This window comes from Crocuta crocuta, unplaced genomic scaffold (genome assembly GCF_008692635.1).
Source record: "Crocuta crocuta isolate KB4526 unplaced genomic scaffold, BGI_CrCroc_1.0 scaffold84, whole genome shotgun sequence".
NCBI classification, from domain to species: Eukaryota; Metazoa; Chordata; class Mammalia; order Carnivora; family Hyaenidae; genus Crocuta; species Crocuta crocuta.
The window spans coordinates 998,302-1,010,968 of record NW_027530213.1 but is presented as its reverse complement, the minus strand read 5'-3'; the positions used below and the strand labels follow the sequence as shown (position 1 = coordinate 1,010,968).

At 44.6% G+C, this 12,667-nt stretch overlaps 1 protein-coding gene across 1 annotated transcript in view; it reads right to left on the bottom strand.

The window, feature by feature from the left end:
- The window catches only part of DSCAM (DS cell adhesion molecule), a 643,763-nt gene that overhangs the window by 7,998 nt on the left and 623,098 nt on the right, over nucleotides 1-12,667 (bottom strand). The window contains exons 31-32 of the mRNA XM_077765486.1: nucleotides 6,701-6,898; nucleotides 4,729-5,031 (exon numbers count right to left, since the gene is read on the bottom strand). Coding sequence (XP_077621612.1) covers nucleotides 4,729-5,031; nucleotides 6,701-6,898 — 501 coding nt within the window. The remainder of the gene's footprint in view (nucleotides 1-4,728; nucleotides 5,032-6,700; nucleotides 6,899-12,667) is intronic.

The following is a 12,667-nucleotide window of genomic DNA, read 5'->3' as shown; positions in this document are numbered from 1 at the left end:
TTACTTGAATAGCGTCTGTCTCCCCCACCAGGTATGTAAGCCACCTTACGATGGGGTGTTTGTGGGGTTCATCTATCATTGTATCGCCAGCTCTGAAAGTGGGTCCAGATATTGAGTGAGCGCTCAAAAAGCACATGCTGAAGGGGGAAAGGAGGCTGAGAGGCCAGGAGGGAAGAGTCAGAGACATTTCTAGAAGGATGGAGACCAGAACCATGCACATGTGCATGGTGTGTGTGCATGTGGAAATATCAAAGATACTTGCACTTGAAAGGAGACCCTTTCCATAGCTCTTAGAATAACATTCATGATAGAAACTTCAAAATCTAATTTTAAGGAGTGCAGAAAAGAGGAGAAGGATGCAAGTCTGAGGCACGGGGCCCCAGCCACCCCACCCAGGGTGGGGAGGGGAGGAGGGAGGCAGAACTGCTTGAGAGGAATCAAGTGTGGTGCCTTGGGTCAGAAGGAGGGAGTCTGTGTCAGGTGACCTGCCGCAAGCAGAGCCACGTCCTCGGGAGGCGAGGGAGATGCACGGAGTGTGAGGCTGAAGAGGGAGACGTGGAGCAGTGAAGCTCTCTGGAGTGTCATTCTGAGCCAGCACAAGAACCGCAAGGGCTTCGGAGGGGGGACAGCATGATCGCAGGAGCTGGAGAGCAGGAAGAGAAACCTTCATCGGAGGGCGCCCCAGGAGCAGAGGTGGGCTTGTCCTTCAGGTAAGCACCTGTCACCCCATGTTCTTCTCTTTGGATAAATGCACACACCCAGAAGGGCATGAGGGATGGCCTGAGTGGATCCAAAAACCGAAGCCCCCAAACTGCTTCACGGAACTGGTCGCTCAGAGAACCAGCAAGTTGGCGGCAGGCAGAGGTCCCTCCCAGCTGGAAAACCTCAAGCACATTCCTCATGGGAGGGGCTGATGGGCATATATTTAAGGCTGGGGTCCTAAGGTGTGAGTGCAGAGATCTAAATGGGCCGACCCTTCTCCGGCTGCTCATGAGGCCGGGATGCATCGGGTTGCCTACGCGAAGCTTTCAATGGATTTAGGTAGCTTCGTGCCATGGCATTTCTTGACGGCACAAGGACAAACCTCATGAATAAAGGAGGAACAGTCATCCAAGGATGTTAGAAGCTGGCTCAGGATGCTACCTGAGCCCAAGAACAGCAACTGTAATCAAAGTGTTGGAAGTTGCCTTGACCAAGAGGGAAAGAAGCTGTTAAACCTTCCAGAGGAAGATGGAGTTTTGTTTGTTTGGTTTGTCTTTTTTTTTTTTTAATATTTTTATTTATTTCTAGGAGAGAGAGAGAGAGACGGCATGAGCAGGGGAGGGTCAGAGAGAGAGGGAGTCACAGACTCTGAAAAAGGCTCCAGGCTCTGAGCTGGCAGTCAGCACAGAGCCCGACGCGGGGCTCGAACCCACGAACCGCGAGATCATAACCTAAGCGAAAGTCGGACGCTTAACCGACTAAGCCACCCAGGCGCCCCTTGTCTTTTGTTCTTAAAGATGGAAATAACCATCCATTATTGCAGAAAATAAAACAGTAGCACAACTGGCATTTTATTTAAAATATAAACATCCAAAAAATTCAGTAAATGCAGAGTTCAAGTACTATTGAGCAGCTAAAGCCAGATTCTGATGTTTGCCATGCGTGTGAGCCATCACGTTGCATTGGGGAGCGCCCCCTTATTTGTGGAAGAGATTTCCTTTCCATCTGTCAAGAGCAAGAATAGAAAATAAATCACTTTATTTAAAGTTAGGCTGGAAGATGGGGTGGACTTAAATGTTCTTTTATATTTTAATAATAAGTTCTAATGATTGTAATGTTTTAACCAATTGGCCAGCCTTGTCATCATCACAGCGATGTGATATCACAGCTATCGGCATTCATTCAATATATTTATTAAGCACCTACTATATGTGCCACATACAGTGATAGAAGCATATATTCAGTGTCATTAAGTCATTTAAGATATTTCTGACTGTGCTGACAGATTATCTGCAAGACACTGGGAGCGAAGTTTGGAGGCAATTAAGACATGTTTTCTGTCTTTCTGGAGCCAGGATCTGGCCAGGTTGATTTAACTTGGATCACAAACGGAGAAAAAGAGCATCAAACAAGAAGACCCCAAGGTGAGGAGAAAGATGGGCAGAGGCTGGGGAGACTTTGCTGACACTGACTGATACCAGCTAGAGCCCTGGGGACACAGGGAGGAATGACCAACTGATGATTTTGACGCAGCATCCAGTCAGCAGAATAATAAATTGTAACCTTGAGGTTTGTGCCTGGTGTTGAATTCAGTCTCATTATAAAGGAACAACAGAAAGGGTTTCCTAAAAGCATATCAAATATTCAATAATAATACAGTCATCTAGGGTGGACAAAGCAAAGTTTATGGACATTAGGACTTGTGCTGATTTTAAAAAATCACTCACACCTGACGTCATAAGATCGTTTTAGTCTACATAGCATTTTAAGACTATACTATTTCACTTAGTTGTGATCTTTCAACCATCCTGATGGATCCAAACAACAACGTCATAACAAAAGTACAAACTTTTTGGGGCTCCTGGGTGGCTCAGTCGGTTGAGCATCCGACTTCGGCTCAGGTCACAGTCTCACTGCTTGTGAGTTCGAGCCCCGTGTTGAGCTCTGTGCTGCCAGCTCAGAGCCCGGAGTCTGCTTCAGATTCTGTGTCTCCCTCTCTCTCTGCCCCTCCCCTGCTTGTGCTGTCTCTGTCTCTCTCAAAAATGAATAAACATTAAAAAAAAAGTGCAAACTTTTTGGAACTTCTGTTGAAACAAGACATCAAAAAGAAAACTCAAGCCTTTAATTAATTCAAAGCCTACATATATAGGCGCATCATTTCACCTAGGAGCTCTTGTACGCAAGGGAAAACGGTTGCCAATGGAAGGATCCCGTATGACTGGGTGATACGCAAATGAGGTGGATGCTTCTGAGGACGTCAGTGGCCAAGGAAGGGAAACCAGCAAAAGAGGGAAGGAGGAGAGGAGCCAGCCGCACAAGCCGGAGGCCACACTGGAGTCACCCTGAGAATCCTTCAATGAAGCAACAAGAGAAACAACAACTGCTAACCCCTCTACCCCAAACATGCCAATGCGCGTCTTACACAAACCGCATATGGTAGGGCCCCCATGTCATGCCCATTTTACAGAGAGAACAACTGAAGGCTACCAAGGTTAAACACGTCCAGAGGCACATTTTCTCCTCTCCTCTCCTCCTCACCCTGAGGCTTTACAGCCATAAAGAGCTTATGTTTTTATTGCATTTGCCTTGCAAATAAATGCCAACAACGAAAAATGCTGGAAGCAAAAACACCCACAAATCGCAGCTCATCTTCTCCCCGAGGAGGTAGACAGAATGAAAATAAATGAAGCCATCATTCTTTATTGTACGCTGGCATGAATCTTGATTCCGTTTTTGAAGGTTAGTTGTTGGATAGACAATTCTTATTTTATATATTTTTATGCATTTATAAGGCTCATTTCATCTGGGCTATATGCCATAAAACCCAAGGGAATTGCAGTAATTTAAAAGTGAAGATAAATTTTGAAATAGGACTAGAAGAGTGGTTCAGAAAATGGGAAAAGGAGAAATAAAACTGGATTCAACAAGTATGGATAGGGCGTCCACAAAGGAAAGGCTACAGGCAGCTATTTCATGGTGAAGAATAAAAAGCGATTCCTCAGATGATGAGTACAACAGGCTACCATGGCCGGATTCTGTCTAAAGAGGTGTCTATTTGCCCCCATATAATGGTTTGCAAGTATCTGACCCGACACTTGAAAACTGTGGGTCTCCATATAAAACCAAGATGTCTGGCTTCTCTTGAGAAAGTCACTCATACTAATCCCCCATTTCTACTTGGGATTAGTTGGTGGGAACATGCTGGAGTCTCTTCCCTCTAGATAGTCTGTGAACTCTTGAATTTTCCACCTGCATCATCTCCTTTTTCCCTGCTCTCCATTCTCTTCACTTACGTATGTGATCTGCTGGGCCCTGCTGGCCTTAGAGCTGAGAGCCGCCACCCACACACCCAGATCACTGTCACAGCTCAAGGCAAAGACTGAACCAGTGGCTGACCAAAGCCGGTTACTGTCACTTTGGATAACTCAATGAAACTAAGGCCCACGCACTGGCCCCCTGGTAAGACTCTCTCTTCTAAAAGCCTTAAGTACAGCAGCTTTAAAACATGAGCCCCTGTATTTGATCCTCCTCTCCTCACATGGTGGGATCTCCTCCTCTCCCATGTGAGCTCCTTGGGCTTTCTGACTGCTTGAACAACATCTGGAAATGATGTGTCATTTTCCAGAGACTGGCTCCTAAGAGACTGGCTATGTCCACTGTTTGCCTGTGGGGACAGGACACTTGCTTTAGACCGAGCTGCCATGATACGAAGAAGCCCAAGCCACCCGGTGGAGAATCCTACACATGGCCATTGGGAAGGGCTCCTCCAGACCTAAGTGAGCCACCCCAGCTGACACTACTGGAACAGAGAGGAGCTGTCCCCACCAAGCCCTGGCCACATTTCAGATTTGTAAACAAAATAAGTGATGATCGCTGTTGTAAACCAGTAAGCTTTGGGGTGGTTCATTACACAGCTACCTATAAACAGAGCATCGAGTCCAAATATTAGGGTGGGCTTTCATAGCGGATGGGTGCGAATCAGGAAGCTGAGTCTCCTAAACAGTGGTCCGAGCATTTGTTTCTCACCTGGCCGATGTGCCTTTGGAACCGCCATGTTCATCACTCGACCTCCATCCTGAGGTTTGGGGGGAGATGCAGTGAACCTGCAGATCCCCGATTCTGAAGGGGTGCTGGAGGTCAGACTGTCTGTGTACTCATTTGTCCCTGCCGTCAACTGTTCAGATGATGTGTCTGATATGAAGCACTCAGTGATGGTGAACTTGGCGTGCCTCAGTTGCTCTTCCATCTTGGCGTGCTCGTAGGCCCTGGCCAGTTCTTCGTAAGTGGAGGAGGCACTTTCTGTGGAGACCATGCTGCTCCGCGCTCGATCTATAGCATAAGAAGAGAGAACAAGATGGATACTCTATTGCTTTACGGTCTCCTCGACTGGATGGCCATCTCTGGCTTGTGGCTATTTCTCCCAGATCATTGTACAAGCTTGCAGGGTCCTGGGGGGTTGACTGAGAATTGCCTTTGTCAACATGTGACCTGCATTCTATGTCTCCGTAAAGTGGGCTCAAGAAGATTTGTTTCAGTTCAATTGTCTTAGTCAGATACTCCCAGCCTGGGATGCTTAAAAAATTCGGCGTTTAGTTAAAATGATTGGGAATGCCCTGTAAATGAATGTCAGTGTCCATTGCCTGCTCTGACTTGCAAATCGGTCTGTTCTGCAGAGACTTTTATTGGCATGAATGGTTTGAGCTCTGTGGCTCATCCTCTCTAGCTTTGACTTGCAACATGACTTGCAAGGAAGACATGTTGGTGGTTAGAAATGAAGCCATGATTCTGCACAAAATTGGCCGGTGTGAAGAATGGGCCCTGATCCCTGGACTCATCCTTTGTGACTGCCAACATTTGTGGGGCTCAGAAAACCTCCAGGATAAAAGAGGTGCATCTTGGTCAGAGGAACCTGTATTTTACACATGAAAAAGTTTTGAATCACCTCTGTGGAACTCTGAGACTCTTCTTTTTTTTTTATTATTTAAAAATTTTTAAATTTTTTACATTTTTTAAATTTAATTTTTTAAATTTTTAAAATTTTTAAATAATTAAAAACTATTAAATAATTTTAAAAAATGTTTTATTTCTTTCTGAGAGAGAGAGAGAGAGAGAGAGAGACAGCATGAGCAGGGGAGCATCAGAGAGAGAGGGAGACACAGAATCTGAAGCAGCTCCAGGCTCTGAGCTGGCTGTCAGCACAGAGCCCGATGTGGGGCTTGAACCCACAAACTGTGAGATCATGACCTGAGCCGAAGTCAGATGTTTAACTGACTGAGCCACCCAGGTGCCCCTCTGAGACTCTTCTAAGAAGAATAACAGCCGTAAAAATAAATGTACAGGGTAACACCCCATTTTTGGAACATTATTTTTGAAGTATATCACCCAGAACAAAAGAAAATGAGTATTCGAGTTTTCTACAGCTATTAAGTTTAGATATAATTTCTTTTCAAGAGTTAAGGCTGGGGGCTGGGGCAGCCCAGTTCTATTCTTAGGCCCTGTCTTCTCTCAGAAGTGAAATCCTGGTGGTTGATGCCACAGACTGGATGACTTACCTTATAATCAACCCCTGTTGAATTGTCAAAAGGATCAGTCCATGTTCCCTATAGAGGGTGCCATGACCTTGCCATGACACTTCAAGTGCAGTGTCTTAAACCCAGAAATGGTAATAAGTCATGTGCCCTCAGAGTATATTCAGGAATTATTGTAATCATTTGGGTGAACATTTTAAAGTACCTGTGTGTCTTCAGCGGGGTAGGAACTGAAAGGAGGGAATAGCACAAGTCTGAGATTCAGGACACCTGGCATGCCTGTTGGTTTTGCTCTGCAGAAATCACTGGGCCCTGGGTATCATCAATACTACACAGTTGTACTAGTACCGGTTACATAAACAGCCTAACAATTTGAAAGTGACCTTGAAAGAGCGTATGCAGGGGCCTGTGAAGGCCGTCTGTGGGCCATGCCCATTCCCAAGGCTGAGGAGGGGTGTGCAGGCCCCTACCTGTGTCTTGTGAGGGGCTGACACTGTAAGTGTCACTCTCCTTGTCCACTGATCCTGCAGCCCTGGGCGTCGGCAGCCTCCAGTCTGTGGTGAGCGTGTGTGCTGAAATGGTGGGGTGGGGTCTGTTGAGGGTCCACTGGCTGGCATACCGGTTTCTGGCTGTGGGTCCCGCCTTTGCGTTCCTCCTGGTGGTAGGATCTGTGAAGAGCCAAGGATAATGTATGCTTTAGTCTCTAGGAATATGGCCGGTTGTGATCAAAGTGTTGAGTGTGGTTCTTCCCACCCAGCCTTAAGATGCCCTTGCAGGACTCATACCTCCTGGAAGTCTTTCCTTCTGTCTTTGTCTAGAATATTCGCTTCCTTTCTCGTGTGGTCTGAGACATTTATGTGATACTTAAGGATTCTAAAAAGTCCCGTGGGGTAAAGAACGTTAGATTTGGACTCAGGAGTTATGGAGCCAAACTTTCCTCTTGGCCCTTAATGTGCCCAACATGCATCACTTAAATTTCCAGAGAATAGCCACCATCTTCCATGCTTGGCCAAATGTGCTCTAATGTGGTCTTTTTTTTAAAAATAGTTCTCCTACCTTAAGGTGTTGTTATGGGTTGACTCATGTCAACTCAAAAGATATGTCCACATCCTCACCCTTAGTACCTCAGAATGTGCCCTTACTTGGAAATAAGGGTCACTGTAGATGTCATTAGTTAAGATAAAGTCAGACTGTACCAGGGTAGGTCTTTAATCTAACATGACTGGAGTCCTTTTAAGAATAGGAGAGGAGGATGCCATGGAACAATGGAAGCAGAGATTGAGGTGATGTAGCTACAAGCCAAGGAGTGCCAAAAACTGTCAACAGTGACCACCAGAAACTAGGAAGAGGCAAGGAAGGATCCTTCTTTACAGGTTTCAGAAGGAGCACGCTGATATCTTGAATTTGGACTTCTGGCTTCCAGAAGACAATAAATTTCTGTTCTTTTAAGCCACCCAGTTTGTGGCATATTGTTATAGCAACTCTAGGCATCCTCTGTGTTATTGCAGTTTTGTATTTACTCATTGCCTTCATTAAGACTGTTTTACTCATCAACTAAATTGCAAGTTCTTAGGCCAGGATTGTGATACCTTCTTGTCCTAAGACTCATTTAGTCTTTTGCATATGGTAACATATGTCTTCAATGGAATTGTCTGAACTTTGTCAAGGATTTGGGTCATTTAATGTGGAGAACACACGGTTAATGGAGACCTGGATTTCATGTGTCTGCCTTCCTCAAAGCCACAGAGATTTATGTATACCGAGGCTGATACCAGATTGGTTTCATTTTCTCTAAGTCTGGAACCAAAGACAGCAGGTCAATAGGTGGACAGAGTTCTTAGTTCAGCTCTTTGGCCAGACACTGGGGTGGACCAAAACCCTGTCTTCTCTAGAATCCTGTAGAATAGGGGAGAGAGAGGCTCGGTTACCTTTCCTTGGGCTCTAGCCTATAGGCAACATAAGGTCCTAGAGAGGCCTTTTCCACTACTGAATTCTCTGCTTCTCAAAAAGGAATTTTATGCAGTTATATTTCAAAATGGACTGGCCACTTCTAAACACAACAGTCTATATTTATTGCTCAGCCCTAATAAGGCAGTAGCAAAAGATCAATGCTGAGAGGGCCTTCCCTTGGCATTGTTACAGTGACTTATGTGATTTCGTGGGGAAGTTTCTTTAAGGTAAGAGTGTTCATCCTTGGGTCCATTCACAGAGCCTATGATGATCTCTGGTACACATAGACCCCTGGATGGATACACTTAGCCCAGGGTCACTTTATGAATGAGGCAATGGAAACTCAGAGAGGAAAAGTGACACAGCTATTAAGTGGTAAAAATGGAGCCCAAGATTCCATATATTGGTTCAGAGATTGCCTATCACTTGACCACACATGTCCTCACATTGGACATCTAAGTGTCTCATACAGTGTCCACCATGACACTGGCTCATTTGTAATGCCATATTGGATCATGGGAGGCAGACACTTGAATGTAGTGAAATGACTTTCTTTTTAAATGGAAGATTTTCTTCTTTGCAAATTCTAGTTATTGGACTTTGAACCCAATCCATCATTCTACAATGCTGGGGAGAAGCATTAAGATGGCAGCCAAATCAATATATTTTAAGATTTCCTGGGTCATCAGAATGCTTCATCTTGGTGCATATTCTTTGGGGCATTGATTTTTAAGACACATTTCATCCCTTACTTGGAAAATTTCACAGAAGACTTTTTTGGAAGATATTTTTTTTTGCCTTGATTAGAATGTAAACATGTTATGCTTGAGTGCCAAGCTCTCTGGACAGCAAGGTATGAATGATAATTGCATTTTCTCCACTGAAATGCTAGGAGAGAGGTCCTCAAAGAGATAGAAAAACATTCTTATGGGTAGGAGGCTAAATATCTTCCAGGTACTATGGACTTCGTAAGTAGAGCTTAGATAAATGGAGCTTGTTATTTAAATGCTAATGAATCTTTTCCAGAAAATTACCCAGTCCCTTACATAAGATATGAGGATTCACATTTTTATTCCTCTTTCTGTTTCTTGCAAAGACAGCCGTGGATCAGATTTACTCCTGGCATAGATGCTTGGGAGGGGGTGGGGATGTCAGTTTCATCTTCTTGCTTCAAGGATGCAATCTTTTTCCCTCCAAACCCCAAACCCCCCCCCCCAGATATTTCCTCCCACCAAGACCACCCACCCATAGTGGGGCAGAACCTTAGCCCCTTTCTCACTTAGATTGCTCTATGTGGAAAATTCCATGGTCAAGTTGTGCGTGTCAGTCTCTGTTCAAAGCTAGAACTCTTTTCAAGTTAATTTTGTTAATTACCCTTTTTTTTCCTTTTAGATGAGGACAGTTTTACCAGTGGCCTGATAATATTGGAAATATAGGTCATGGTATTACTTTCCTTGAACCACAACCTGCAATTTTGTTCTGCTCTAAGCAAGCATCCTAGAGGCAAAATGATCTCAGTAGGTAGAATATTGAGGTAGTTGACAAATTTTTTTTTTTAATAATCAGGTTTTGGGAGCTGTTTTGTACCTCAATTGAACTCTTTGTATGATAACTCCTATGATAGCAGCTAAAATAAAAATCTGACTTGGATTCTGCTTGGTAGCCTCCTTTGTGGGTCTTACCAGCTAATCTAAGAGAACAAATGTTGAGATCTACTATCCCTGCATGGAAAGCATTTTATTTGGCTCCTCCATTCTAATATAAATAAAACTTAGTGGTGAGCTATCACAGTTGCTAAACAGCTACCAAATTAGAAGGTAAGTGATAGAAATAACTCTTGGCCTTTCAACACCGGGTCTAAACCTAAATTAAGCTTTTCTGCCCACTGAATCAAATTGTTTTAATCATCCTGAATTTGGGATAAGAGAGGATTTGGGGGGGATAATAAGATTATAAAACATGTCATGTGTACTGTGATCTGGGTATTAATCTGTTTTTATTCCCAGCTATTCCTAGTCCTATCTTGTAGGTGCTGTGGCCTCAGTTTCACGTGGTGATGATGCTGGGGGGAGGTGCTGAACATTCCCATCATGTAACGAACAAATATTTATCAAGGGCTCATTACACATGGCATACTCCTCGCCCCATGGAGTATTTTCCTGCAGGACGATGTCTAGTACGATTCCGGGTGATGGAGCGTGCATGTGTTTTCAAAGTCTAAACAAAAAAAATTTCCATCTATGTTGTAAACTCTTCTTATTTATATATGGAAGTCTACTCATTCTGTAGATATCCCCTAGGAAACATGGTCTCCACTCAACAGCAACAGGGAGCAGTTGAGGAGGGGATTCTGAGTTAGGTTGCCTGCCTTTGACCCAGTTACACTACTCACTGGCTATGAGCTCGTCAGATGTGCCCACTTCCCTCATCTCTGAGAGTGGGGTTATCATCTCACCCACTCAAAGAGCTGTTGTGAGACGTGGTGGTGGTGGGAGCTCCATAGATCTTGGGGCCTGTGATTCCTGAGTGACAAACAGTTGGCAAGGGTTGGAACACATTCTGTTTGTTGGGAAGAGGGTGGAGGGACATTTGGTAGGTTGATCAGGAAGGCTCGAAACTCAATTTAGAGAAGGTTTGGCAGAAAAAGATACCTATTAAAAAATCATAAAATCAGATGCTGGAGAGTTCCCATGCTTCAGGAAAGAGCTGAAGAATAGAGCTGGTGAGGACAGCAGCTTCCACTCATTCCCAGTTTAGCCCTTCCATGAATCAAGGGCCCCGTACATGCTCTTGGCCCAGATGGGTGGATGACGAACCAAGGGATGACTTCCAAGTTAATATGACCCAGAAAACCTGGGCCAAATCTAACACATATTATTTCACATGTCTTTGTACCCTTGCACATTTCTTGAGTAAGAAAGTTAATTTAAGTTCTCCTGTGATGATCTCATTTGTAAGTCTTCACCAAGTGTGCTGGGGAGAGACTGTGTACATACTTACAAACATCTGATCAGCTAGCAAACACACCTAGCGGATTAGATGTCCCAGGAAATGGAGAACAAAGAAAGGGGCCAAATGGACTGCCCAAGTCCTGTTTATTTAAAATGCCAAACATCCTTTCTTTTCCATTCCTTCTACTTGGACTTCAGAACTTGACAGTCGATTGATATTTAAATCTATTTGTTGAGTGCCTACTGTGTGTCAGACCTGGTGGCTGGAGCCGGGAAAGGGGAGCCGCAGACACAGACAGAGACACCATCAGAGGCCTCGCTTTCAAGTGTACCCTAACCTACAGGAGCGACAGGGAAGCAAACAGAGCTGTAGATACAGCCAAGGCATCTGTTTTCACTGGCTGAAGGGCTAAATAGCCAATGTGATCTCTCTTATCCTCATAATGAATCTTTGTCACAACTCTGGAAAGCTAAACAAAACGTCTAGAAACATACCTTCTATGATGCAGCCACTATAATGTGCAAACAACCTGTTGTGGATGCTTTTACGACTAAAGAATTCCTACAAAAATGACACAGTCCTAGCATAATTAGAATACAGCGATAGTGTCTTTTGCAGTTGAGGAAATAGAGTATAAATCAGCCTCTGCAAATGTCCCAAACTGCAGTGTGAGAAGCCCACCGCATGGGATCTGAGATGACACAGGTGAACCACTGGGCACAGGTGACAAGCTTTAGGGTGCAGGATGTAAGCAGAAAACTGGAATTCAGAAAGCTCTCAGCTTGTCTTCTGCTAGGACTCTTCTGCTGGGGGGCCAGTCACACACTGCTGCCACTTTAAAATGAGAAATGGGAAGCTCTTAGTGCTTTGTAATGTGGTTCCAGAGGGAACATTTAATGAAAAAATGATCCCTAGCAGAGATTGTGGTGCAGATGCTAAATGAATAGCTCTGTGTTTTTCTTTTGAACAAGAGATGGGTGCATGATGTTGAGTAGATTTGCTTAATGTTTGTAAACATTATTGGATGAAGCTCATCACAAATGAAAGAAGCATCGTTCTGTAAGCTGTGGATGCTTCAGTGTGATCTGATCATCAGGCTGAATCCCGCCAGCACATCCCAACACTCTCAGAGCAGAGTGCAAACTCATGAGGCTGGCCCAGGAGGCCTGGTGACCAGACCAACTCTTTCTCTGGCTCCTCCCTGTCGCCCATGGCATTCCAATGATGCTTCTGCCCCATTAGGAGCTGTTCCCTCCTGTTTCCCCTGCCCAGCAGGCCAGCTCCGACTCGACTCTAGACTCAGATTTTCAACTCAGTGATGATCTTTCCAGACTTGGATCTGAAGTAGCCCCTCCCATCGTCCCCACATGCCCCCCGACTCACCATCACATCATTGGGTCTTTTTTCCCTAGTCCTTATAGGTAAATGAAAAATGCTTGGGTTCCCTGGTTAATGTCCAGTTCCTCTACTGAGATGAAATGAATGCCTTTGTGCATCTTACGATGTATCCCCATTACTGGGCCATATGGAAAGTA